We start from the raw sequence: 27431 nt of genomic DNA, 5'->3' as shown, positions 1-27431 counted from the left end.
CCCATACAACAGGCATCATTTGTTCCAACATGTGCCACAATCTGCAGTTGGTTGTACCCTGTTCCTTCAGTGGCTGCTGGAATAGCCTCTTCAACATGTTGAGTTATGGCACCAGGTGTCCTTTCGCACCCATTGCTGCCATTTACCTAATGGGTACCATCATTCGCCTTATGTTTGAACTGCCAACAGTTAATAGACTCCTATCCTTTTGCGTTTGCCTCCTCCTGACACTGGACAAAACAGATTTCCACAAAACAGATGAAGTGAATCTAACTGGCTCAGTTTCAGTTTCAGTGAAAGACAGTATCTCAAATGTTTTGGTTAGGGGGTTTGGTACAACATCCTGAGTCCTCCCTGGTCCCTGTCCACCCTGTACAGCATGCCTAGAACTACCATTGACATACCACTCACAGTAATAACAGATCCTGTACTTTCCACAGAGGAGACAGAATCCACAGGAAAGGATAGTACTTGAGGTACCTGTGGTATAGGTATCACAGGTACACGACTAATGGGAGCTCTTCTGACACACCGATTCGTCCTACTTCATATTCATAACAAATCCTACTCCTGTTATACAATTTTCTGATGGTATTGATATTGCCCTATACTGACCTGATCAGAAATCCTTGCCTTCTTTCCGTTTCACATCACTGACACCCACAATATCTGGATTGAGCCCTAGCATTTCCCTTCTCAGATTTTCTACCTTCCCTATCATGTTCTGACTTCTGACTTTTCATGCCCTGACTCATAGAACATTGTCTTTTTGTTCGTCATTCCATCTTTTTCTCATGGTCTCCTCTTCCATAGCAGTCCCCTCTTGGAAATCTGAATGGATGAGTAGTGCGAAATCTTTTGCCAGTGGAGAGATCACCATGACACTTTTTCAATTACAAGTCAGATGTTCTATGAATACACGTTATGCATATTTAACGCAGTAGTTTCCATTGCTGTCTGCTTCCTCATGCCATTGATCATTGGTGATTCTTCTGCCTTCTAGGGGCAGTTTCCCACCCCAAGGACAAAGAGAGTGCCCTGAAACTCTGTCCACTCCTCTGCCCTCTTTGACACAGCTCTTTTTAGAATGAGGATGACTTCTTAAGCCAGAAGCTTTCAGTGCCCATTGTTGTTGATTTTTACTCATACTTTAAGCAATGGCAGGGTTTGAAATTGGGACTGAGAACATTTTGATTAATATTCAAAGACCTACCCTAGACCAAGGGTAATAATCTGGCAATTTTCATGCACATTGCCTTAACTCTTCCTGATTCTCCAGGATATGGTGTATGCCCTTGTATCCATTTCTACAGTTCCTTTGATGATTTTGCCAAATTCTGAACTGGCTCCATTTTCCAATTTTTGGCTTGACTGTGTCTGATGGTGAAGGCATTTTTGTCTTGTACACCACCTCACAGAGGGAAAGTCCTGTGTTGGTGTGTCCTTTGGAGTTATATACTTCCACAACAAATGGTAAATAAGCATCCCAATCATTATGGTGGTCATTACCATAGTGGCTCAACATCCTACTGATAGTATATGTATGTGCTCATTTCTACTATTAGCTTGCAAGTGCAATAGGATAGTCTTTAGTTTTGAAACCTATAACAAGTGGCATAACTGCTCAATCAGGCTCAACACGAAGTTAGTATCTTTGTCCATGATTACTGTTTCAGGAACACCAAACTTCAATAACTGCTTATTCACTGTAGCTTTCACTACTGTAGCTGCTTGTTGGTTCAGAATGGCAATCATTCCAATGCATAATGTGAAATCATCAATAAAAATAGTCAGAACATAATTGTATCTGTCTAAAAGGTCAAAAAATATCCACTCCTATCATTTCAAACGTTTGGTTGCCTCCAGTAAGCTTATTAGCAGCGGATGCTGAAGGCTCAGATCTGCTTGGTGAGCACATGGTACACATTTCTTAATGCAAGGATTTACATCTCTTTTCCTTGTCCTTCACCAGTAACACTTTGCCACTCTTTGATCCATTGTCTATGACCCCATGTCTAGAAATTATGTAATCATGAGTACCCTTCAAAACTTCATCCCTTAGCTTAGAAGACACTACTACACATGCTCCCCATCCCCTGGTCTACATGACAACCCGTCATGGACAATGAACTGTGGCTGGATCATAGTTGTCTTGCATTTCACATCAGCAGCCTGCACTGTTTGCTACTCTTCAAGCCTGTGACCTAGTGTCCTTACTATTGTAACAATCCTGCTCAGCCCATCAGTGTTTTCATGCTTCTTGCTTGGTTTACGGACTATCTCAAAGTCAAACTCACTTAATCTCAATGACCACCTCATCTCATGAGTCCGCTTGAAGGATCTTTCAACACCAACAACCACTTCAACACCATGTGATCAGTTACCACCTTGAATTTTTTATCATACAAATAACACCTAAAATAAGTAACCCCACATTAGGCTTAACATCGTCACTTCTGTTGTGGAGTAATTATGTTTGGTCCTGGTCAACTGCCATGAGGTGTAAGCCATAGGGTGTTCTTCACCAAGTATCACCTGATTCAAAACAGAGTCCAATGCCTGGATGGAAGCATCACACAATAGTACAATACAAAAACCTTCTCATAATCCAGAAAGATGGCTCTGGACTCAACATTAAAGTCTCTTTCAACTTTTCAAATGTAACTTGACACCCCATTACCCACTGAAAATTTACTCCCTTCTTTTAGTAATTGTGTAAGTGGCCATTCAATGCCTGCAAAACCCTTTCATGAATTTTCTGTAGGAATTGGACAACCCCAAGAATGAAGAGCTGGAAAATTCCATGCTACCTGTACTAATTTTGAGTCTGTTATTGCCCCTTCCCAACTAATCATGTATCCTAAACAAATTACTGCTTCCAGGGCAAAATGACACTTCTCCATACTCAATGCAGATGCACCATGAGTAATCTTTTAAACACTTCCCCCAAACTCTGACGTATGTGTACCTCCATATCCATTGTAAACACAGTTATATTGTCAAAGTACATCACATGTTGCCAAGGTTTAAAACCCCTCCGTACTCCATCCAGCAGCTGTTCAAAAATGGCCTGTGCATTTGTCAATCCAAATGGCATTCACTGGTACTGCTAATGACTGAAGTGTAGAGAAAACACAATTTTTGGCTGGTCCTCCAGATCTGCCTTTAACAGATGATATCTGCCCTCATATCTACCATGGAGAAATACTGGCACTGCCCCAAGTTGTCAGGGGTTTCAGTAATGTTAGGCATCAGCTATGAATCTGTTATTGTTTTACTATTCAGGTGCCAATTTATTCTATCAGCTGACTTTCTGGTATGGCAACGATGGCTGTTCGCCAAGGGCTAGTGCTCTTCTCGACTGTGCCATTGCTCAGTTGTTGATTAATAAAGTCCTCCATAATTTGCTTTAAATGCACAGGTATACAATACAGTTCACAATACACAGATGCTTTGTTCTCCATTGGAATTCAGTGATATGTTATGGGCATTTCTGGACTGGGCCCTGAGGATTAAATAGATCCTTGAATTCCAGTAATAATACTTCAATTACCACCCTATCTGTCTCCTTCAAATGCTCTACTTTCTCATATAATACAGTTGTAGCAACAGCTTGCAAATAATTGTGGCCCACATGTGACATGTGCAAATTGTCTTCATTTCAAATGTCTAAACTTACTACGAACAATTATTTCATTACCTTCACCTTATCGAAGCCAAACTTATCTATACTTGTGGGTATCACTCTTTCACTGTCCATTTCCTATACACAAACAATACTTCTTCATTTGAAGCACCCTGATGCATCCAGTACATCATTCTCTTCTAGTGGCTCTGTCACACACATTTTGATAGGTAGTTTTGGCCCAACACTCATCCAGCATAGTTTCTCATTGCCTTCTGGCACTATACCATGTGAATTTAATCTTAGTAATTTTGTCCATAGTTAAACTGATTTGTCCCTTAAGATAAGATAATAAACATATAATCATGCAAACTGATTCCTGGAACATGTTTTACCATTTACAAACACAAATACAAATGTTTTATTCCACCGCTGAGCATATTTACATGCAATTGGTGTCATCAGTGTTTACATAATAATAATAACAGTACCAGTATAATAATATAAATTCGAATGGCAAATATTATTAACTACAATATAATAATCCAGGATGGATGCAATACATATTTGTGCAAATGTAAATAACAACAAGAAGTTTCCTAATAGAGCAATTACAAGATAAATGAACTACATAGTTCAGTGAATGACAAATAAATAATCAAACAGATAATTAACAATAAGTACATGGAACAGTAATAAAATAGTTGCACAGTATGACATATGTGTAGTTTGCAGTTAATTTATAGTTCATTCTTGTAAGAAAAGTGTGTTATTTGTCACATACTCAAGGAACTCTTGAGCAGAGTAAATTACTTTACTTTTGATCTACCTCAAAAGACTAGTTTTAAATTTATTTACTGGCATTGTGTAGGCATTTTCATGTAATTTGTTGAAGTAGACAGGACCAAGATATTTGTAGCTGTTATGTGTCTTTGCAAGCCTAGCATATGGCATATTAACTGTATGTCCACTTCTTATGTTATGGTAATGAACTGTTCTCCTTAAGTAAAATTTACTCAGATTCTCTTTAACAAAGACAACACAGTTGTAAATATACAGGCCAGGCACTGTCATTATATTTAGTTTCTTAAAATAATCTCGACATGATTCATATGGGTTAAGTTCTGCTATGCACCTTATGGCTTCCTTTTGCCATTTAAACACTAATTTTGAGCCTACGGAATTGCCCCATAATAGTATCCCATAACTTAGGTATGAATGGAAGAGTGCAAAATACGCATACAATGGAAGTTCTTTACCGACACTGCTGATCAGCTTGTACAGCATATACAGGGTGTTACAAAAAGGTACGGCCAAACTTTCAGGAAACATTCCTCACACACAAATAAAGAAAAGATGTTATGTGGACATGCGTCCGGAAACGCTTAATTTCCATGTTAGAGCTCATTTTAGTTTGGGCCCCATGTTCTTCCACCTACGCTCAATGGAGCATGTTATCATGATTTCATACGGGATACTCTACCTGTGCTGCTAGAACATGTGCCTTTACAAGTACGACACAACATGTGTTTCATGCACGATGGAGCTCCTGCACATTTCAGTCGAAGTGTTCGTACACTTCTCAACAACAGATTCGGTGACCAATGGATTGGTAGAGGCGGACCAATTCCATGGCCTCCACGCTCTCCTGACCTCAACCCTCTTGACTTTCATTTATGGAGGCATTTGGAAGTTCTTGTCTACGCAACCCCGGTACTAAATGTAGAGGCTCTTCGTGCTCGTACTGTGGACGGCTGTGATACAATACGCCATTCTCCAGGGCTGCATCAGCGCATCAGGGATTCCATGCGACGGAGGGTGGATGCATGTATCCTCGCTAATGGAGGACATTTTGAACATTTCCTGTAAGAAAGTGTTTGAAGTCACGCTGGTACGTTCTGTTGCTGTGTGTTTCCATTCCATGATTAATGTGATTTGAAGAGAAGTAATAAAATGACCTCTAACATGGAAAGTAAGCATTTCCGGACACATGTCCACATAACATATTTTTTTTCTTTGTGTGTGAGGAATGTTTCCTGAAAGTTTGGCCGTACCTTTTTGTAACACCCTGTATATGGCACATGAAAGTTGCCATGTATCTTCTCTGTGTGAGTGCCCCAGCTGAGATTTTGATCTATATGAAATCCTAATAATTTTACTGTTTTGTTACCATGACTGGGAGCATTCAGATTGAATACAATGGCTTCAGTTTTATTATCATTCTTCTCCAGTACATTTGCCTCAAACCAAGTAGTGCACCTCTCCATTGCCACTGCCATGCTGTGTTGCACATTTTCAAGATTGGTATCACATGTGATGAATGTTGTGTCATCAGCAATAGCACTGCATCACATGATAAAACTGCAGGTAAATCATTTATATAAACAATGAAAAGGAAAGGTCCAAGAACAGATACTTGAGGTACACCCTTTACAACTGGGAGACGCTCTGACAGTTGATTATTTACCTTAACTAACTGTTTTCTATTGTCCAAGTATGACTGCATTAGGCATAGAGCATTCTCTCTCACTCCATAGTGGTAGAGTTTTTTATGAGAATATTGTGGGAGACCATATCAACAGCTTTTCTGAGGTCCAACAATGTTGCACAGATAATATCTTTATTTTCACAACAATTGTATATTTTTGCTACCATACTCTCAACTGCTTTGACTATAGAAAGGCTAGATCTGAAACCATACTGTGAGGAGGTGAGTATATTACACTCCTGGAAATGGAAAAAAGAACACATTGACACCGGTGTGTCAGACCCACCATACTTGCTCCGGACACTGCGAGAGGGCTGTACAAGCAATGATCACACGCACGGCACAGCGGACACACCAGGAACCGCGGTGTTGGCCGTCGAATGGCGCTAGCTGCGCAGCATTTGTGCACCGCCGCCGTCAGTGTCAGCCAGTTTGCCGTGGCATACGGAGCTCCATTGCAGTCTTTAACACTGGTAGCATGCTGCGACAGCGTGGACGTGAACCGTATGTGCAGTTGACGGACTTTGAGCGAGGGTGTATAGTGGGCATGCGGGAGGCCGGGTGGACGTACCGCCGAATTGCTCAACACGTGGGGCGTGAGGTCTCCACAGTACATCGGTGTTGTCGCCAGTGGTCGGCGGAAGGGGCACGTGCCCATCGACCTGGGACCGGACCGCAGCGACGCACGGATGCACGCCAAGACCGTAGGATCCTACGCAGTGCCGTAGGGGACCGCACCGCCACTTCCCAGCAAATTACGAACACTGTTGCTCCTGGGGTATCGGCGAGGACCATTCGCAACCGTCTCCATGAAGCTGGGCTACGGTCCCGCACACCGTTAGGCCGTCTTCCGCTCACGCCCCAACATCGTGCAGCCCGCCTCCAGTGGTGTCGCGACAGGCGTGAATGGAGGGACGAATGGAGACGTGTCGTCTTCAGCGATGAGAGTCGCTTCTGCCTTGGTGCCAATGATGGTCGTATGCGTGTTTGGCGCCGTGCAGGTGAGTGCCACAATCAGGACTGCATACGACCGAGGCACACAGGGCCAACACCTGGCATCATGGTGTGGGGAGCGATCTCCTACACTGGCCGTACACCACTGGTGATCGACGAGGGGACACTGAATAGTGCACGGTACATCCAAACCGTCATCGAACCCATCGTTCTACCATTCCTAGACCGGCAAGGGAACTTGCTGTTCCAACAGGACAATGCACGTCGGCATGTATCCCGTGCCACCCAACGTGCTCTAGAAGGTGTACGTCAACTACCCTGGCCAGCAAGATCTCCGGATCTGTCCCCCATTGAGCATGTTTGGGACTGGATGAAGCTTCGTCTCACGCGGTCTGCACGTCCAGCACGAACGCTGGTCCAACTGAGGCGCCAGGTGGAAATGGCATGGCAAGCCGTTCCACAGGACTACATCCAGCATCTCTACGATCGTCTCCATGGGAGAATAGCAGCCTGCATTGCTGCGAAAGGTGGATATACACTGTACTAGTGCCGACATTGTGCATGCTCTGTTGCCTGTGTCTATGTGCCTGTGGTTCTGTCAGTGTGATCATGTGATGTATCTGACCCCAGGAATGTGTCAATAAAGTTTCCCCTTCCTGGGACAATGAATTCACGGTGTTCTTATTTCAATTTCCAGGAGTGTATTATGTTCAAAATATTAACTCATCTGTTCATGCATGCAGTAATCTATTATTTTTGATATTATGGGCATAAGTGATATTGGTCAGTAGTTATCTGGTGATGCTATATCTCCTTTCTTATGTACTGGTTCAACTACAGATATTTTTAAACATTCTGGATAGTTACCTTCATTTAAAATTTTGTTGATTATTTTAGTCAGTAACATTACAATTTGATTTCTGATGTATTTAATAACATAATTTGAGAGACCATAGTAATCCTCTACTCTAGAATTACTGAGCTTAGCTATTGATTCATTGACCATCTTCTCAGTTACACAAGTCCAGTGAAAGCTGTCTGTCTGCTTACTGTTCATTTCTGGCAGCAGTGCCTCTGCCTTGCTCACGTTCTCCATTATGCTGTTATCTGATTGAGGACTGACAAAATGCCCATTTAGAATAGCAGGTGGAATTGGTATCTGGTATACTTTATCATCACAGTTAGTTTCGGTTTTAATAATTTCCCATGCAGCTTTGCATTTATTTACTGAGTTCAGTACATATGTATCATTTGCTTTGCACTTAGCTGCCTTGATTTCAGACCTGTAAATCTTTTTCACTTTCATGTACATTTCCTTTTCAACATTATTGTGATTGGACCTATCATGATAGAATAGCATTATGATTCTCATTGTACTTAGATGTGGGGTGATAGATGAACCCTGAGACAGTATTTCACTGTTGACAGTTTCTCCCACTTGGAACTTTGTCCCCTTGAGTTCCATCATATGTTGGCAAATTTGGCATGCCAATTTTGGCATAATGTTTCAACAGAAAGTCTAGCCCCAGCATTGCACAGTAACTTTCACTTATACGAGACACTACTTCCATGCTCTCCTGAAATTGTTCTACCCCAACCTGAAAACTTAATATTGCTGGCCCACTGCCTTCACATCATTGTCTCTCACCCCATGTGAACTGTAGCATTGTGGGTTTAAGTTTTTCCTACCTACAAGGTCCAGACTTGGCACTGTATCCAATAAACATTTATGCATCTTACCCCTTATGACTCCTACTATGCTATGTTCCATCTCTACATTAGTTTCTGCAGCATTCAAATTTAATGGAAATACCACCTGATGGAGTTAGGGTTCCCATTTTCAGTTAATGCCTGATCACTCCACCCCTATTCATTCCGCTCCTTGCTTCTACAATCCATATCTTACTGCCCCATAGGTATCCTAACAGTAGCATTAAGGCCTTTCGGGGCACCTGCCCAAACTCTCTTAGACATACCAGCTAGCAGGCCTCTCAGGAAAGTGTCTAGAGCTCTGTTCTCCTCTTCCTGGAGGATAGTATTATTTGCTTCATCATGTCCTGTTAAACTGTAAATATGCTTATTGGCTCTTCTTATCTAGTCCCGTAATACTTCCTGCTGACTCGTGTGTCTGCGATGTTCCACCTAACTGCTTCCAAAAAAATCTCACACTTTTCTTTTTTCTATAGTGTTGCTCACGCCCATGACCAAACTTCACAAACATCAGTGTTTTCTTCAACTCTTCATTATATCTTGTGACACAGTATGGTGCTTTCACTGCATCTGTTATGTGTTTGACCCTTCCTAATAAGTTTTTTAAATTTTCTCTGATACTCAGCTGTATTTTCAGTACTGTCATACGAGTAATATATTGCGTAAGTACTGATATTCCAAAAGCGTAATTAAGCTTTCCCCCCCTCTCCCGCCATTTAAAATCATTGTTCAGTTTATCCTTTTCACTCTGCTGATTCCACTGATACTATTATTTTGGCTAAAGAAGATATAAATTAAAAGTTGTTAGCACTATAGTTTGCTATGTGTAAAACTTTGTGAGTTGAAAAGCATAATTCCAGATAATGATCCACACCAACAGAAAGTTAAGCAGTCCCACTTTCCTGTAAAGTACTTTGAGTTATCAGAAACTAATTAACTGAAGAGATAATTAGCATTCACATTCGTAAGTAGCCCCATTTTCCATCACAGATTTTGATGTATCCAGTTTTTTATTTCAAACTTTGATTACTTACTTCCTCTGCCTTAATTTTTTTATACACAAATGACTACTAATTTGCAATATGGCACTCATACATGTAAACTAGGGGATTTACATTGTGAAAGATAATAGTGTATGCTTACTTTTCTAAATTTCTAACCAGCAAAATTTTTCTATAGGCCAAAATCACATCGCAGTTCATAAAAAACAGTAAAATCCAACTTAGCCAACTATTAAACCATTATGTAGCTTATGAAATAATGCTTTATTTCTGTGTGTGTCTATTAGTAATTGGATGTCACTCAAAATTGGCAGTTCACGGTTTGAAACCTCACAAGACCTGTGTCAGGCACTTTCACGTCATTACTATGCATGTTCAGTATTCAAAAATATGCACGCTCAAAACCCCAAAACTCAAAAACTTTAATTAAATTACACAGAGTATTTTTCTCTGATTAATTACTACATGACAGTGCTAAGTGTGAACTGTGACATTTTCATGTAAATATGAAGTTTATCTTGTGCCACATTTAAATAGTTAACTTTGTCACTGGACTTTTGACTGTTAGGTATTCTTAAGTTCTATCTTGATGTGTGCACTAATTATTTCTTTTATATCTGGTCATATGGTCAATGACTCAATGAAATATGCTAAAGGTGAAGAAAATTGTTGATTGCTGACATCAAAGTTGTTGAGTTGTATACATTATTATGAGGGTGGTTTGATAAAGACTGGTAAAAAAGCAAGAAGAAATGTTTGTTTCATAAACAACTCATCTTACTTCTTGACATAGTCACCTTTGAGAGATATACATTTGGTGCAGCAATTCTCCAGCTTTTTCATCCCATGGTAAGAATAGGTTCTGTCAAACTCTGGAAACCCGCACTGACTGCAACTATCACTTCCTCATTTGATGAAGATTTCTTCCCAGAAAGCCAAAGTTTCAAGTTACGGAACAGGAAGAAATCACTTATGGCTGAGTCTGGTGAACAGTTTGGATGAGGAACCAGTTAAAAGTCTAATTCATTCACTTTCACCACTGTTATTGCTGATGAGTGGGATGGTGCATTATCCTGGTGAAATATCACTTTTTTATGTGACAGACTGGGCTGATTTTTTTTCCAGCCAACACAGTTCTCTAATGATCCAAGAATGATGCAAATATGGACCAATTTTCGTTCTGCTTTTTTCCAAGTAATATATTAGGATTATTTCTTGGAAAACCCAAAAAACTGTGGTCACCACCTTACCAACTGACACAATGGTCTTCGCCTCTTTCGGTGCACTTTTGCCAGCCTTTGTCCATTTTGTCGACTGCTGTTTTGGCCCTTGGTGTGTAATGATGGAGCAAAGTTTTAATAACAGACACAAATCAGTGCAATAAGTCTTATAGTTTGTGACTAAACACTGTGAAACACTGTGTTGAAATGTTGTTCCAGATGCACTTTTGGTTGACTATGAGCAGTTCTGGCACACACCTCACACACTGCTTCTTCATAGCCAATGCTCCCTGCAAGATATCGTGCTCTCACTCAGTCGAGATGTCTACAGTATCAGCCATCTCATGAATTTTTATTCGGTGATCTTGCATTACCATATCATGGATTTTGTCAGTTGCGTCCTTAGTAGTGACCTGAATTGGACAGCTGGAGTGTGCTTTGCCTTTGGTTCTTGTATGATCGTGTTTAAATTCATTAATACAAAAGTAAATCTGACTTTCATCAAATTCTGTTTTGATTTGTGTGGCAGTCCTACCTTTCAAATGAAAATGTTTATTATTAACACAAAACTCAGTTTTCTCCATTTTTCATCACAGTTGACATAGTGACCAGTTCAGACAGATGCCAACAATGAACTGTACATAGTTAATTGTTGAACTTCTTTATATTATCCTTGGAATAATCAAGCTCACCAACCATGAAGGCATAACAAAAATGTTCCATTATTTTATGGAAATTTTCCAAACCCAACAAACCACCCTCATAAGTGTTGTATGAAAGTGGTATCCGTCTGACGACCAGTAAGATGTTTGCAGCTACAGTTCATCCAGCAATTGGAGATTGCTACAAGCATCAGGCACTCAGCATCAGGTTACTTCCACTACGTCTGGTACCCCAGTGTCTTGAAGCACATTGCAAAAGCATTGTGAAAAAGTTAACTTCAAAATATTGGAGGATGGTGAATTATTTACGTACAGTAGTGAAGTAACTATTGAACAGTTAGCTATATTTTAGTGTGGCATAAATGATCTACCACTATGTTTTGACTGCAAATAGGACAGTACACTAACATTTTTGTCAGTGGGAACTAGATTGTATGAAATATGACATCAAGTAGATGCCATTATGGAGAGGACTTTGGCCAATGGGAAAATGAGTTCAACTGACATCATCACCGATGCCATTTTGGACAGTAGCCAATCAGTCCCAGCAGTATTGCCTGGTGTGGACCTCCTGGTATAGTAGGTGCTGCCAAACTGTGAAAACCTCTACTGCAAATGATGGGTATTTATACAGGTTCCATGCCAGTTTGTTGCATGAGGCATTGATTCTAACCACATACACCAAAACAAGGCAATGGCCAGAAGGTATGGCAGCTGGGCTGCTGAGGTCGGCCCACTGTTCTGCTGTGTTGTTAGTACTGTGAGGGCTGGTGCCCGGCCCGCAATATGGAAAGTAGTTGATGGTATTGCTGCATCTGATGTAGTGGTGTTTTGGTTTGCTTCACGCCCACTGGCATCTGAAGCCTGCTTGCACTAGCTGCAGCAGTGCTGCTATTCCAGTTAATAGTGACAACAAATAGTGAAGGCACTACAGGTGGCTTCTGGAATAATTAAGTAGATCTAGGTGCAAAGGGGAGGAAAACAGACTTGTTGACTTTTTGACTGCCTACAACACAATATTAGAAATACTCTGGGAAACTGAATCATTGTTAATGAAATCTTCTTGTGTTTCTGTGTTCAAAGTCCGTGACATTTCAATGATTGTTATCCTTATCATCTCCACCAAAAGACTATAAGAATGACACTCATCAAAATGACACAATTTGAACACAGAAGGTGATGACAATGAAACTCACTGAAATATGGAATTTGAATCCAGCCACCCACATGGAAGCCCTAGAAGTTTTTATTAGTAGTACACACTGGAAAAGCCTACATTCACATATGAATTGTTGTTAGTCCACTGTTTTTTCCTAATCAAGTAATGTGCCACATATTTTCTTGACTAGTAACTAGTAAGATATGGAATGAAAATCAGCACAAAACTAGAAACAAATCAAATCTGCAGGTAGCAAATCAGAAATGTAAATTATGTCAATTTATTTGAGAACAGATACCAGATTGATGTAAACAACAAGTGCAACACCTTACAACATTAAGATTACAACAGCATAAACAGAAGGAGCCATTTTTTAAAAGTAAGGTACATAGGCAAAACCAGAAAAGCTTATGTAAGTATGAAGAAGTAAATGAAAATAAAATCTTAAAATGGAACAACTATTACACAAAAAGTGAGAGATACAAGACATCATATTCCATTACTGCAAAAAATAGCAGATGGCATGGTCATTAACAACAGAGAGCAGGCTTACAGAGGAATTTAAAGTGGTATGAGGGCATAAAACTGAGCACAGGTGAAGGGGATGCCAAACTGAGATTCATTGGAAGGATCTTCAGGAAATTTAGTCCACCCACAAAGGAGGTAGCTTACAAAACACTTGTTCGAGTGATACTTGAATACTGCTTGTCAGTCTGGTAGCCATACCAGATAGAACTGATAGGGTACACATTGGAGATTCAAAGAAGAGCAGTGAATTTCATTACAGGTTCATTTAGTAAGTGCAAAAGTGTCATAGAGATGCTCATCCAACTCCAGTGGAAGATGCTGCAAGAGAGGCACCCTGTATCATGGAGTGGTTTACTGTTAAAGTTCTGAGACTGTACATTCCTAAAAAAGTCCACCAATATATGCTTCCTCCTACATCTGTCTCATGAAAACACCTTGAAGGTGAAATTGGAGAGATTCAAGCTCTGATGGGGGCTTACCAGCACTCATTCTTCCCATGAACCATTCACGACTAGAACAGGAATAGTGGGATGTGACAGTGATACACAAAGCACTTTCTGCAACACACTGAAAAGTGTCTAGTGGAGCACTTTGTCCTGTTGAAGAATAAAGTCTTGTAAGTCTTTGGTAAGTTGAGGAAAAAACATTGTTCCAACATGTCCAGGAATGTTATTCTGTCTAAAGCTTGCTCTGCAGAAAGAATGTGCCACAAACTTTGTTTTGCACTAAGGTACAAAACAAAAATTTATTTTGCAATAAGGCACAAAACAAATTTATCTCTGCTACGCCTCTCTCAGGCCACAGTGTTTCATGGGACATTTGTGGATACCACATCCAAACAGAGTGTGTCTCTAACCTTTCCAGAAAGATGAAATGTTACTGTCACTAAAGTCAAGTATAGAAGAAATGTTTCATCCTCCATTTTTGTTACCATATCTCCACAAAATTCAATACACATTTCTTTGCCATTTTCAATAAGAACTTGCACAAGTTGTAAACAGTGGGGTTTGTGGTGCAAATGGTGTCTCGAAACTTGCCATACAATTGGTCGATTTATTCACAGTTCTATACTAGCTCTATTGATTGAATTATTCAGGCTATACACAAAATGATCTCATCTGAGAAATGCATTGGCTCATACTTCTTATTTTGCAGAGACATCTATTTTGGGGAAATTTCTTAAACCAACTGCTTATGCTCTCCCTAGTTGATGGCTGAATGCTGAATCGAAGAGAAAATGCCCGCTGCACTCAAATTACCAAATCACTTCTCCCAAACTCAAGAAGACAGAAAACATTATGGTACTTTGAAGCCACATTACATTTCCAATGGTGTTTAGATTATTTACATCCAGTTCATACTTCATGAAATAAAAATTAATTAAATCGGGTCCATATTTCTGAAAAACTCTGTATAAATAAATTCGATGTACCTGTATGCTGAAAGGAAAGGCTCTTGAAGTAGATGATGTTTCAATAGACATGAATGAAGCTGGAGAAAAAACAATAGAAGAAAAATTTGTAAAAGCACTTACAAAATGTTTGCAAAATAAGGAAATTCCCCACACTAGAGCAATACTGTAATTGTCCCACTTTGTAAGAAAGGGAGGACACAATAAGTACAAAACCATACCCCCTTTCCCTCTCTCTCTCTCTCTCTCTCTGCAATGTACCAAGATATTTACTGAAATAATTACTCTCTGTATTGAAATAACTTTGGACCCTAAATCAAGTAGAGTTTTAAAAATGAACATAACAAAATGGATCAGACCATATTCATGTTATGAAGTGTAGTATGGGGCAATGAGTATGAATTGCCACACTCCTTGGAATTAATAGATTCTGAATAAGCTATGATACAGTTCCAACAAAATCTGTGCTATTAACCTTTGAGGGCGCTCAGTCACCTATGGTAGTGTTGTGACTCGCTGATCATTCAAAGTGCCGCTGCGCAATTAAGCGTGTCCTCTACATGCGGCACTGTCTGCCAGCCATGCAGCCGCCACGCCACCTAAGCGGCCAGCCAGCCAGCGGCCGCTAGACTTGGACTCAGTGCTCATTCGAATGTTACCGTGTTCACATGTCTTGCTTTGTCAACTTGCTTAGTGACTTATATGTGTTGTGTCGTTTTGAAATATATGTGTTCAACTTGACGTTATAACAATTGGTGATGAGGTAGTGGATTTTTCCTTTCCATCGTTGACCCACAGGTTTCCATGGCTACTGTAGAGCAACTATTGCAAGGTCTCATTGAACAGCAAACGCTTCTAACATCGCCAATTCGCAATTTCTTCGCGGCATCAAATGCGGGGCATTTCTTGTCATTGTCTATACCTCCTTTTCCTCCTTATGACGAGATGGTGGAAGACTGGTCTGATTATGAAAAATGTCTTCGACAGCACTTCTTGGCATTTCATGTCACGGATGAACAAACATGTAAGTCTCTGTTCCTTTCATGGATTTCACCTCACATGTATCAGTTGTTGTCGCAATTGGCTCCTTTGAAAGATCCTGCATCTTTGTCCTTTGCTGAAATGTGTGCACTTCTGTCTGTCCATTTTCAAAAGCACACACATGTGGTAGCCTCTCATGTTGCCTTTTATCATTGTCAAAAACAACCGCATCAGTCCTATCGCGCTTGGGCTGCTGAACTTCACGGACTCAGTCGAAAGTGTCAGTTTGTTACTGACGTTCACAAAGAATCCTATGCCGATTCCATGGTATGGGATGCTATTATCCGGTCGGCGCCTGACAAAGAAGTTCGGCAACGTGCCCTTCAGTTGGAAAATCCAACTCTAGATGAAGTCCTATCCACCGTGCAGTCTTTTGAAATTTCTCGCGCCGCTGGGGCACAAATAGAGGTGTGGGGTGACGTCAGGGAAATACATCCTCTGTGCACTGTTGACAACACGTGCGGTGCATCCCCGCCGGCCGACATGGCCACAGTACGCTCCCACGTGCAGCCTCGGCCTAACCGTAAACAACCCTCTAAGAAACTGCAGCAAAATCCCCGGCAACTTCCTTCATGTCCGGGGTGTTTTACAAAACATTCACGGGAGGACTGTCCCCAACATTGGGCCATGTGTCACAACTGCAAAAAGAAGGGTCATGTGTCTGCCGTTTGCAAATCTGACCGCATACATGACGTTCATGACCATGATTCTGATTCTGCTTCTGTGTTGTCTGTCAATTGCACTTCTTCTCTTTCAGGGAAGTTATTCCTCACTGTCCAAATCCTTGGTCGGGATGTTCGCATGCAGTTAGATACCGGTTCTGCTGCCACTATAATTAATTCTCAGACATATCTTCAGTTGGGTTCAACACTCCTATCCCCTGTCACTCAGCAATTACGGATGTACAATAAACAGAATATTTCTCTCTTGGGACAGTTTAATGCTGAGGTATCTTACAAATCTGTCATTTGCACTGTTCCCATATTTGTGGTCGACCAGAGTAATGCAGAGAATCTTTTTGGTTTCGATGCCTTTCACGTTTTTGGGTTCTCCATAGATGACTCTGTCAATATTGTCTCTGATACTATTCCTTATGCTTAATTGGATTCCTTGTCGACGACATTTTCGTTCCTTTTTTCTCCTGCGTTAGGCCATGCAAACGACTTTGAAGCTCATATCACGCTCAAACCCACTGCTTGTCCTAAGTTTTTTCGGGCTCGGCCCATTCCTGTGGCCCTTCATGATCAGGTAAAACGGGAGATGGATCGTCTCACTACTTCAGGGGTCTTGATTCCCGTCACTTCCAGTGAGTGGTCCTCTCCTGTCATTGTCGTTGCTAAGCCCAATGCTGATATTCATCTCTGTGGCAATTTTAAAGCCACTGTAAATGTGCAATGCCTCATCGACACTTACCCTATGCCCCGACCTGAAGAATTGTTCACTAAACTTGCGGGAGGCCAGTATTTTTCCAAAATTGACCTGTCAGAGGCTTATCATCAACTTCCTCTTGACGCTGCTTTCCAGCAGATTCTGGTCCTTAACACGCCTTTCAGCCTCTATCAATACCAACGATTGCCATTCCGGGTTGCCAGCGCCCTTGCTCTCTTTCAGCGATTCTTGGAACAATTATTGCTCCCTGTCCCTGGGTGTATAAATTACATGGACGACATTGTTGTCACTGGCTCCACCACTGAAGAACATCTTCAGAACCTCCGCACTCTTTTTCATGTCTTACAGACTGCCGGGCTTAAGTGTAATCTTCAGAAATCACAATTTTTTCAGGCATCTATCACATACTTGGGGTTTCAACTCTCTCGGGATGGTATTCGTCCGCTTCAGCAAACTGTTGCTGCGATCGATGCCCTTCCTCGCCCCACATCTTTTAAGGAACTGCAGGCCTTCTTGGGGAAAATAGTATACTATCACAATTTTATACCATCTGCTGCGTTGGTAGTTCAGCCGTTGCATCGCCTGTTGCATAAAAACGTGCCTTTTCACTGGTCCGCTTCATGCGATGCGGCTTTCCAGAAATGGAAGACTATGCTGAAGCAGGCCCCGTGCCTGGCTACTTATCGACCTGGCCAACATCTTGTTCTTGCCACAGACGCCTCTCAATATGGAGTCGGTGCAGTCCTTGCGCACTGTTTTTCTGACGGCTCTGAACAACCCATTGCTTATGCCTCCAAAACGCTCATGGATGCCCAACAAAAGTATTCTCAACTTGAAAAAGAAGCTTTGGCCATTATTTATGCTCTTCATAAGTTTGGTGTTTTTCTCTATGGATCCAAATTTCATTTTGTTACGGATCACAAACCACTTGTTTCCTTGTTTCATCCATCATCGTCACTTCCCAACAAGGCTGCACACCGCCTCCAGTGTTGGGCTCTTTACTTGTCTCGTTTCAATTATGAGATTCATTTCTGGCCGACGGCTCAACATGTGAATGCTGATGCACTGTCTTGCCTTCCCATGGGTCCTGATCTGGCATTCAATGGGGATGAACTTTGGTGTTTCCACCTGGATGTTGCCGAGCAACGGGTTGTGGACGGATTCCCCATCACTGAGGACCGGCTGGCAGCTGCTACGGGTTCTGATCCTACCCTCTCCCGGGTTTTACACTGTATTCAGAAGGGTTGGCCAGATCGTCCGTCTGCTAAGACTTCTGACCCATTGTGGAACTACTACACTTTGCGCTAACGCCTCACAGCTAGGGATGGTGTTATCCTCCTTTCCACCGAAAATGCTTTGCCATGTGTTGTGGTACCTGGGTCTTTGCGTGCTTCGGTCTTGCGCCTCCTTCACCAAGCGCACTGGGGTGTCTCTCGCACAAAATCTCTGGCACGCTGTCATGTGTACTGGCCTGGCATCGACTCTGAAATAGCACACATGGTCGCTCCCTGCGGCCCTTGTGCGTCACAGGCCGCCGCCCCGAAGTCATCTTTTTCACCGTGGCCTTCGCCTGAGATGTCCTGGGAGCGCATTCATGCTGACTTCACGGGACCTTTTTTAGGTACTTATTGGCTCCTCGTAATTGACGCCTACTCTAACTTTCCTTTCATTGTCCATTGCACGTCACCTACCACCGCGGCAACCACAAGTGCTTCGCCCGCAATTTTTCTTTGGAAGGCCTTCCCTCTACTCTTGTTACTGATAATGGTCCACAATTTGCCTCTTCCGAATTTGCAGATTTTTGTGCTCGTCACGGCGTTATGCATGTCATGGCCCCTCTGTTCCACTCACAATCAAACGGTGAGGCTGAATGACTGGTCCACACATTTAAGGCTCAGATGCGGAAACTCCTGACTTCTTCTGCTGCTGATGATGCACTTCTCCAATTTCTGGCTTCTTACCGTTTCACCCCCATGGGCGACCACAGCCCGGCTGAGCTCTTACATGGCCGACAGCCCCGCAAGCTACTTCATCTTCTGTGACCTTCCACCTCAAGGCCGCGGGTGCCTTCGCTTGGCCAGTTCACCTACGATGACCTTGTCTGGGTAAGGGGATATGGCAGGCGGCCAAAATGGAGTCTGGGCCGCATCTTACGACACCGTGGCCGACGCCTGTATGAAATCCAGACAGACACAGGTGTTGCAGTGCGTCATTCGGACCAGCTTCGGCCTTGTGTGCCAGCAACGCCTGTTCTGAATGCCACTACACCACCTTCGGCTCTACCTGACGCTCGGGATCTTGGCATCTCTCATTACTCACAACGCAGCCCTCTCACCGTCATCTCGGTGCCAGTACAAGAACGGACGCCACCAGGAGACATGCCCATGCAGGAACCGGATGACCATCATCTGTCGGAGCCAATCCAGTCGCCTCCTTCTGCTATGGATGCCGACACATGGCCCATGTCTCCTGTTATATCAACTGGACTTGCCACAACGGGCAGATTGGTGCACGGGGCTCCAGAAGATTCGACTCCTACGTCTCTTGTCGTCTTGATCCGTTATCATCGGGGACACTTCCGTCCATACGGGAAGCCTCCTCCTCGAGACCTTATGGCCAGTCAAACAACGCCTATGGACATTAGCAATCTACAGGCCACCTCCATCAAGACCAGAGCAAAAATTTCAAAGGGAGGAAACATGTTGTGACTCGCTGATCATTCAAAGTGCCACCGCGCAATTATGCGCATCCTCTACGTGCGGCACTGTCTGCCAGCCATGCAGCAGCCGCGCCACCTAAGCGGCCAGCCAGCCAGCGGCCACCAGACTTGGACTCAGTGCTCATTCACATGTTGCCGTGTTCACATGTCTTGCTTTGTCAACTTGCTCAGTGACTTATATGTGTTGTGTCATTTTGAGATATATGTGTTCAACTTGACGTTATAGCAGTTATCATACTGAGACATATGTCAATGCTATAGTTTTTGTTAGGCTTCATCATGATAGTGGGAAACTCATAATTGAAAGAGGAGTCATGCAAGAAGATTCTCTGCTGCAAAAACTATTTTCAGTAGCCCTAGAGGCAGTTTGCAGGTTCCAACATTGGAAAAAAAGAAACAACATGTCTTTATGGACCATACCTGAACTGCCTATATTTTGCTTGTGAGACTGTACTGTTTGCATCTAATGCAGATGAACTTCGAGAACTAAGGGGAGAATAGTGTAAATCTGCAAGAAGTCTTGAAAATCAATTATTAGAATTTATGTAATGCATAATCAGTGTATCAACATAAAAAATTATGAATTAACAATGAAATTATTGAACCAGCTGATGAGTTTTTGTTTTGAGGACAGTTAAATGTATAAGGAGAAATGACAATACAATTATTTATTTATTTACATTTTCTTTGCGTGGAGCCATCATAATGATGGCTTTTGCAAACGTCAGACTTAATACTATGGTTATATTTATACTTATAAAATATACTATATTCTGTAGCTGTTGCTTCTTATGTCTATTTTTTACATTTATCACATTACAACTGATATCATAATGCCTCATGTTAGAATCACTATCTTAAAATTCATTGAAAGAATATAAACATTTTTCTATTAGAAAAATTTTAATTTTGTTTTAAAAAGATTTCCCGTGTACGTTCTTAGAGAGTTTGGTAGCTTGTTATACCAAATCAAACCAATGATATATGGACTTCTATCAGTCATTTTTAACCTTGTTCTGTTACGGAAATAGTTACACTTTGTTCTAGTGTTGTGATCATGTACATCACTGCCCTTGATAGCTTGTGTTGATTGACTTATAAAAAATACAACTATTTTGAAGATGTACAGAGAATATATTGTCAGATATTCGTGCTGCACAAACACTTCATGACATGAATATCTATGTCCCATCCCATGTATAAGTCTTATTGCTCTTTTCTGTAGTAGTAGTATTCTTTTTAAATGTACATCAGCTGCACAGCCCCATAGTTCAATTCCGTAATTGAGAAAGGGGTAAAGTGTTCCATAATATACTAATTTCTGTGCTTGGCTAGGAACTATCTTTGCGAGCTGGCTGAGGAGATATATGGCACTACTGACTTTTTCGCATACGAAATTAATGTGGTATGTCCACCACAAATTTTCATCAACATATACACTCAGGAATTTACAGTTACCATTTTCTGTTGCAGAGATATTACACACACTATTCATATTGTTGTGATGAGAACTGTCCGTTTTAAATGTCAGTAGTTGAGATTTGGTGACATTCACCTTGAGGCCCTGATCATTGAAGTATTTTGTTACTTCTGTTACACCACTAGTAGCAAGAGATTCTAGCTCTTTAGATTCGCTCCCATAGAATAAGATTGACATTTCATCTAAATAGCTTACAATATGGGAGTTAATGGTTTACGCAATGTCGTTAATATATATAAGGAAGAGAAAGGGTCCAAGGATTGAGCCCTGTGGTACACCTTGTAATACAGGTTCACTGGTGGACTGAGAGTTCATGATTTTATTATCTAGTTTGTATGACAATTTAGTGCTTTGCTTATGATTCAACAGGTGTGTGGTTAGAAGATTCATGGCTTGATCCCCAATACTATAAGATTTTAGCTTTTTAAGAAGTACCCTATGGTTTATCGTATCAAATGCTCTTCTCAGGTCCAAAAATATACCTGCAGTCTGCATCTTCTGGTCCAACAGACAGTAAACTTCATGGATGAACTGTGTAACTGCTGTGGTTGTACTTAGCTCTTTTCAGAAGCTATGGTGCGAATCTACAAGCAGTTTATGTTTTGTGAAAAAGGCACTTAGCTGAGAAAGGATAATGCTTTCGAATATCTTACTAAAAGTGGGAATTAATGATATTGGTCTATAGTTGGAGACTTCTTCCTTACTTCCCTTTTTATACACTGGTTTCACTACACTCATTTTTAGAACCGTTGGACACACGTTTTCTCTAATGCTGCAATTAATCATGTGAGTAAGAGGTTTAGAAATTTCTTTTAAGCATGCTTTAGTAATAGCACTGGATACGCCATCCCATCCAGATGAAAATTTTTTCTTTAGCATGTATATTGCCCTGCAAACCTCCTGCTCATTCACGTCCACAAATTCAAATTCGGTACACTGTGTGAGATGGCACCAGATCTCTATCTGTGAATCTGTAATATGTGTTGATTGTTCACCAGAAATGTAGCAGTTATTAAAAATATTACAAATAGTATCTGGTTTTTTTATAATGTTACCATCATGTTATATGCTGAGTGGTTCCATGTTCATCTTGTTGGGACCTTTTCGGTATTTGTCAATCAGCTTCCAAGATGCTTTGCTTATGTTGTCAGACTGTTCTATTGTTTTGCTGGTAATCTGCTTCCTTAGATTGACAATTTCAGTTTTAAAAGTTTGCTTGGCCCTATTGTATTTTTCCTTGAAAACCTGCATACTAGTAGCTTTATAAAGCTGGTTTAGATCATGTACTTGCTGCCTGAGCATAATCAGATTTGTTGGGAATTTTAGTCTAGGATTACTTCCATTTTGACAGTGTTTAACTAACTTCTGGATTTCTCTGACTGGACAACTATATTCATAATGATGCAATAGGATTGAGTAGAATTCATTCCATTTCTCATCTGACCCTTTTACCTGGTACACAGAATCCCATTTCTCATTTGCTAGTTTATCTTTAAGCACATTAATATTTGAGATATTCAGCATTTGTTTCTGTAGCACAGTTTTTGTTATTTTAGGCACAGCTGAATTTTTGTATTCTATCACCTGACAGAAGTGGTCAGAATAAAGAAAATCTAAGTTACTGTAATTTACCTTATCTATAACATCTTTGTTGATTATAGCATAATCTATTCTAGTGGAACATGTGTGTGTCACTCTAGTGTCAGAGTTCACTATATTTACAAGGTTGTATGAGGTCAGTACATCACTGAGTTTCAAGTTTAACTATACTATTTGAGTTTGCATCTATATTAAAATCACCTAATATAGCATGGTCATTAGAACCAGCCTGACCAGCAACACTACTAAGTTTATTCATAAACAGCATTACATCAGCATTTGGTGGCCTATACACTCCAATCACTTTATGCTTTGGTAACTTAAGATCATTACTGTGGAGTACAATGCCTGTCATTTCAATTGATCCTTCTTTGGTGTGGTGTTCAAGAAAGGAATTATTTTTAGCTCCTACATCCTTATTAACATAAATTGCCACACCACCACCTTTATGGTTTTGCCTTCAATAACTTCTTGCTAGTAAGTAACCTTCTAACCTATAGTATATTATTTCACTGCATTTTAGCCCATGTTCCGTTATTACTAATACTTGTGGCAAGTGTTCCTCTATGAATATTTGTAGAATGTCTAGTTTGTTTCTGAGATATTGCACATTTAAGTGCATTAAATTTTGGGGGTGTTATCCCTTCTTGTTTATTTACCATTTTGCACAAATCAAAATTGTTTGAGTTACACTTTTTATGACATATTGCATACACTGGTATTTTGGAACTGACCTGCAATGAACAAAAGATCAAAAAACATGGCAGGCATACAATTGGTAAACTAAATATAGTTTAAAAACCAAGCTTTTGGTATGTCGTGAAAAATGGAAAGTTTGCAGTGATGAGTTTTAGGATATGGCAGTGAGATGTGGACTTAGAATGTGCAAACCATTCAAAATTGATGGTTCTCAGTGAGCAGTGGAGAGATGAATGTTGAGAATTACTAAGAGAGATTGGGAAATATACAAAGGAATCAGGAAAAATTATGGAATGAAAGATGTAATTATCACTGTAAATGAAATGAATTGGGAATGACATTTAGCCAGACATACATATGCGTATTGGACCAAGAAAATACTTATTTTGATTCCAAAAGATAAGAAAATATCAGTAAGATGTCATAACTGAAGGTGGGTGGATAAAATTAGAAACATGCATGAGCAACATCTTTTGTAAAGATGAAGACTACAGAGAAGGCTATTATCCAGCAGTGCATGTCAAGTGGCTGATCGTAATCATAATAATATTTTTCTTTATCCAATGTTTAGATCAGTTTCTCCTTCCTGTCAGCACAGTTTATATGCATTGCCCTTCTTGTCCTGTTCCCCCCTTTTAATAAGAGAATGAGATTTTAGAAAATTTGGAAATGTGGAGGTGGACATGGGCCTGGTTGTTGTTTCCTTGGTGCAATATCCAACCCATTAAAATTCAGGAGTGTGGCTGCATAAACTCTTATTTTTTTTCTAATAGTTCAGCCATATACCTTTCAGCCATTTTCAGTGAGTACAATGGACTGAAGCTACAGAACTGACCATTCTTTTAAACATGTTGCCTGTGCCACTGCATATGTGGCCACAGATACACAAGTGTCAGAGATGCTGATCAGCTGCAAAGAGTATGCATAAATGAATCTGTGGCTAAGCAGGTAATCCTTGCTGGGATAGCACGGTATCACTATGAACTGCACTATACTCATGTCTTTGTTACTCTTTATGCACACAAATTGCATTTTTTCTCATGATACTGGTACATGTTGGTAATTAGAATATGATGGTCTTCATCTTTCCTTTTCAGAAGCAGAGAAAAGTGGTTTAAAGACAATTGTTCAAGCCTCTAAATCAATTCCAGGTGCAATAGACATATTATGTCGGCTTTCACCAAGTTCCTCTTCAGCACAATGCACTTACTGCAATTTTGTACACCCAAATGGAACAGGTTTTCTCATGCAAGAAGGACTTGGAAATGGACAATATGTTTATTTTGGAGATGGCTTGAACAGTAAATACAAGGACTGTGGACTCACAATATTGGAGCCAATGGAATCAGATTCTGGCATATGGAAATGCGAACTAGGCCTTGATGTGACATTGCAAGTAAGAGATGGAGGGTACATCTTTTTGCAGCAGAGAGGTGAAGGTAGTTATGTGTTTATAGTATTGTTCTGTGACTAACTGTATGTGTCATATGCCTGCTAAAATTGGTGTCAACATCTAGTTCTGTGCTACCACACTTCTTTAATTTGTTATTTTTATTTATTTATTTTTTTAATGTTTATCACCCACTTTCTAGTTTGATAGCAACTGAAAGATATTTTTCATGTAATCCTTGGATAAGGTCTATCTTATTTTAAAGAGACAAGAGCTCATAATGCCCCAAAAAAATTGTTGGCCATTTTTGTACCTAGAGCGAAATTTGTATGTTGAAATTTAACAGCTCATTTTTCAAACAATTTTGAAGCTAATTTGGATTGCATGATTAACTGTTATGTCATTAATAAGGCAGGACCCATGTCAGTAATTTTGCCTTTTGAACTCTGTAATGTAATTTTCAACATCCTCAGGTTAAAGTACTCACTAATACTGGCTAGCTGGCTGGTTTGGGGGAGGAGACCAGACAGTGAGGTCACCGGTCTCATTGGATTAGGGAAGGACAGGGAAGGAAGTCAGCCGTGCCATTTGAAAGGAACCATCCCGGCATTTGCCTGGAGCTATTCAGGGAAATCACGGAAAACCCAAATCAGGATGGCCAGACGCGGGATTGAACCGTCATCCTCCCGAATGCGAGTCCAGTGTGCTAACCACTGCGCCACCTTGCTCGGTCTCACTATTACTAATTCCATCCATTGGTAGGAACATATATGTCAATTCATTTAATTCCAATTAGGGATTTTCATTTACAAATGATTGAGTAATAAGAGAGGTACTATGAAGTTACTGTAATTCATAAAATGAAATCAGATTAGCAGTGTAAAAAAAGTGTTTATTTGAGCTGCTGTATCATATACTGAAATAATGTACTCATACTTGAAACAGAAAACATAGTAGGAATACTTGGAATATGGTATTTTCTGTGTAATTAAGAAAAATGTAATTAGCATTGTTTATTCATATCATCTGACTTATTTTTCAATGGAAAAAAGATGTGTAATCATCATTGTACCACATTCCATGCATTTCAATTGTAACCACCAGATGATAACTTTTTTTTAAATTGTCAACAACTTCTGTAATTGTAATTAGTGAATTAACTATGTGTGACAATACATCAATTATATATAAGACCCATGAGGAAACATGTAGGAAACCCAGTATGATGTACAATCTCAAGAAGAACTCTTTGATGTAATATATTGTACATCTGAAACAATAACTGACTTTTGACATCTTTTGAGAAAGATGGTGTTCTCCAGCCCCTTTTCACTTCAGAAACACAGGGAAACATCAACTTTAGTGAAGCAATGAAACAAAGATAAGTCCTGGTTAACATCTAATATTTAGAACAAACCGAGTTACATGCACCAAATTTCAAGAACACTTATTTCAGCTACAGTTGATGAAATTAATATTTCATAAAGACATTTACTTTGAATTATTTTCTGTTGACAATATTAACCCCAGAAACATGGTTACACCTTGTATTTCAGTCAGGCACTCTTTTCCATATGTTGAGGGCAATCAGTGCTGAAAGTCTTCGTTTTGTTAGTGTAAACTGTGTAAATGCTTCTGTGAGACACCACTATGTAATACAGAACTGACCACTAGATATCATGAGGGGTGGATGCTTAAGTACAAACGGAGATGAGGAGTATTGTGTTGTCAGTAGAGAAGCTGTAACATCAGAATGAGCTGATCAGGAAAGTTCAATGACTTTGAATGTTGACTAGTTCTTTTACGTCACTTGAGTAAGAAATCCATCAGGGACATTTCAAATACAAAGGAATAGCCACAGCTAAACTAAGACCAGGCACACCTCATGTACTGACAGATAGGAACTGTTGAGCATTGCATAGGGTGTTTGTACAAAAATTGCATGAGGTCTGTGGACGGAATCACCTGTAACTTCCAGAGTGCTACTAGCATTCCAGGTAGCACACTGACTGTGAAGAGAATGTACTACAGTGATTAAAAAGCTCCACATAAGCCACACATTTCTGTGTCCCTGTTTAGCAACACTTGAGATTGTATAAAGAGCAATGCCATCAGACAGTGAATGACGGAAAGATAGTGAATGACAGAAACAAGTGATTTGGAGTGATGAATCATGCTATATGCAGTGGAAATCTGATGGAAGGGTTTGGATTTGGCAAATGCCTGGAGAATGTCACTTGTCATCAAGTGTACTGCCAACAGTGAAGTATGGAGGTGGTGGAACTATGATATGTGAGTATTTTTCAAGATTATGGTGTGGTCCCCTTATTATGCTTAAGTAAATGCTAAATGTGGA

The 27431-nt window shown here is 40.5% G+C and overlaps 1 protein-coding gene across 1 annotated transcript in view; it reads left to right on the top strand.

The window, feature by feature from the left end:
* Window positions 1-27431, top strand: part of LOC126252561 (uncharacterized) — a 261987-nt gene that overhangs the window by 147994 nt on the left and 86562 nt on the right. Inside the window, exon 5 of the mRNA XM_049953461.1 lies at window positions 24783-25124. Within this exon, the coding sequence (XP_049809418.1) occupies window positions 24783-25124 (342 nt within the window). The remainder of the gene's footprint in view (window positions 1-24782; window positions 25125-27431) is intronic.

This window comes from Schistocerca nitens, chromosome 4 (assembly GCF_023898315.1).
Source record: "Schistocerca nitens isolate TAMUIC-IGC-003100 chromosome 4, iqSchNite1.1, whole genome shotgun sequence".
NCBI classification, from domain to species: Eukaryota; Metazoa; Arthropoda; class Insecta; order Orthoptera; family Acrididae; genus Schistocerca; species Schistocerca nitens.
The sequence above is the reverse complement of the archived record's forward strand: the minus strand, read 5'-3'. Positions and strand labels throughout refer to the sequence as shown.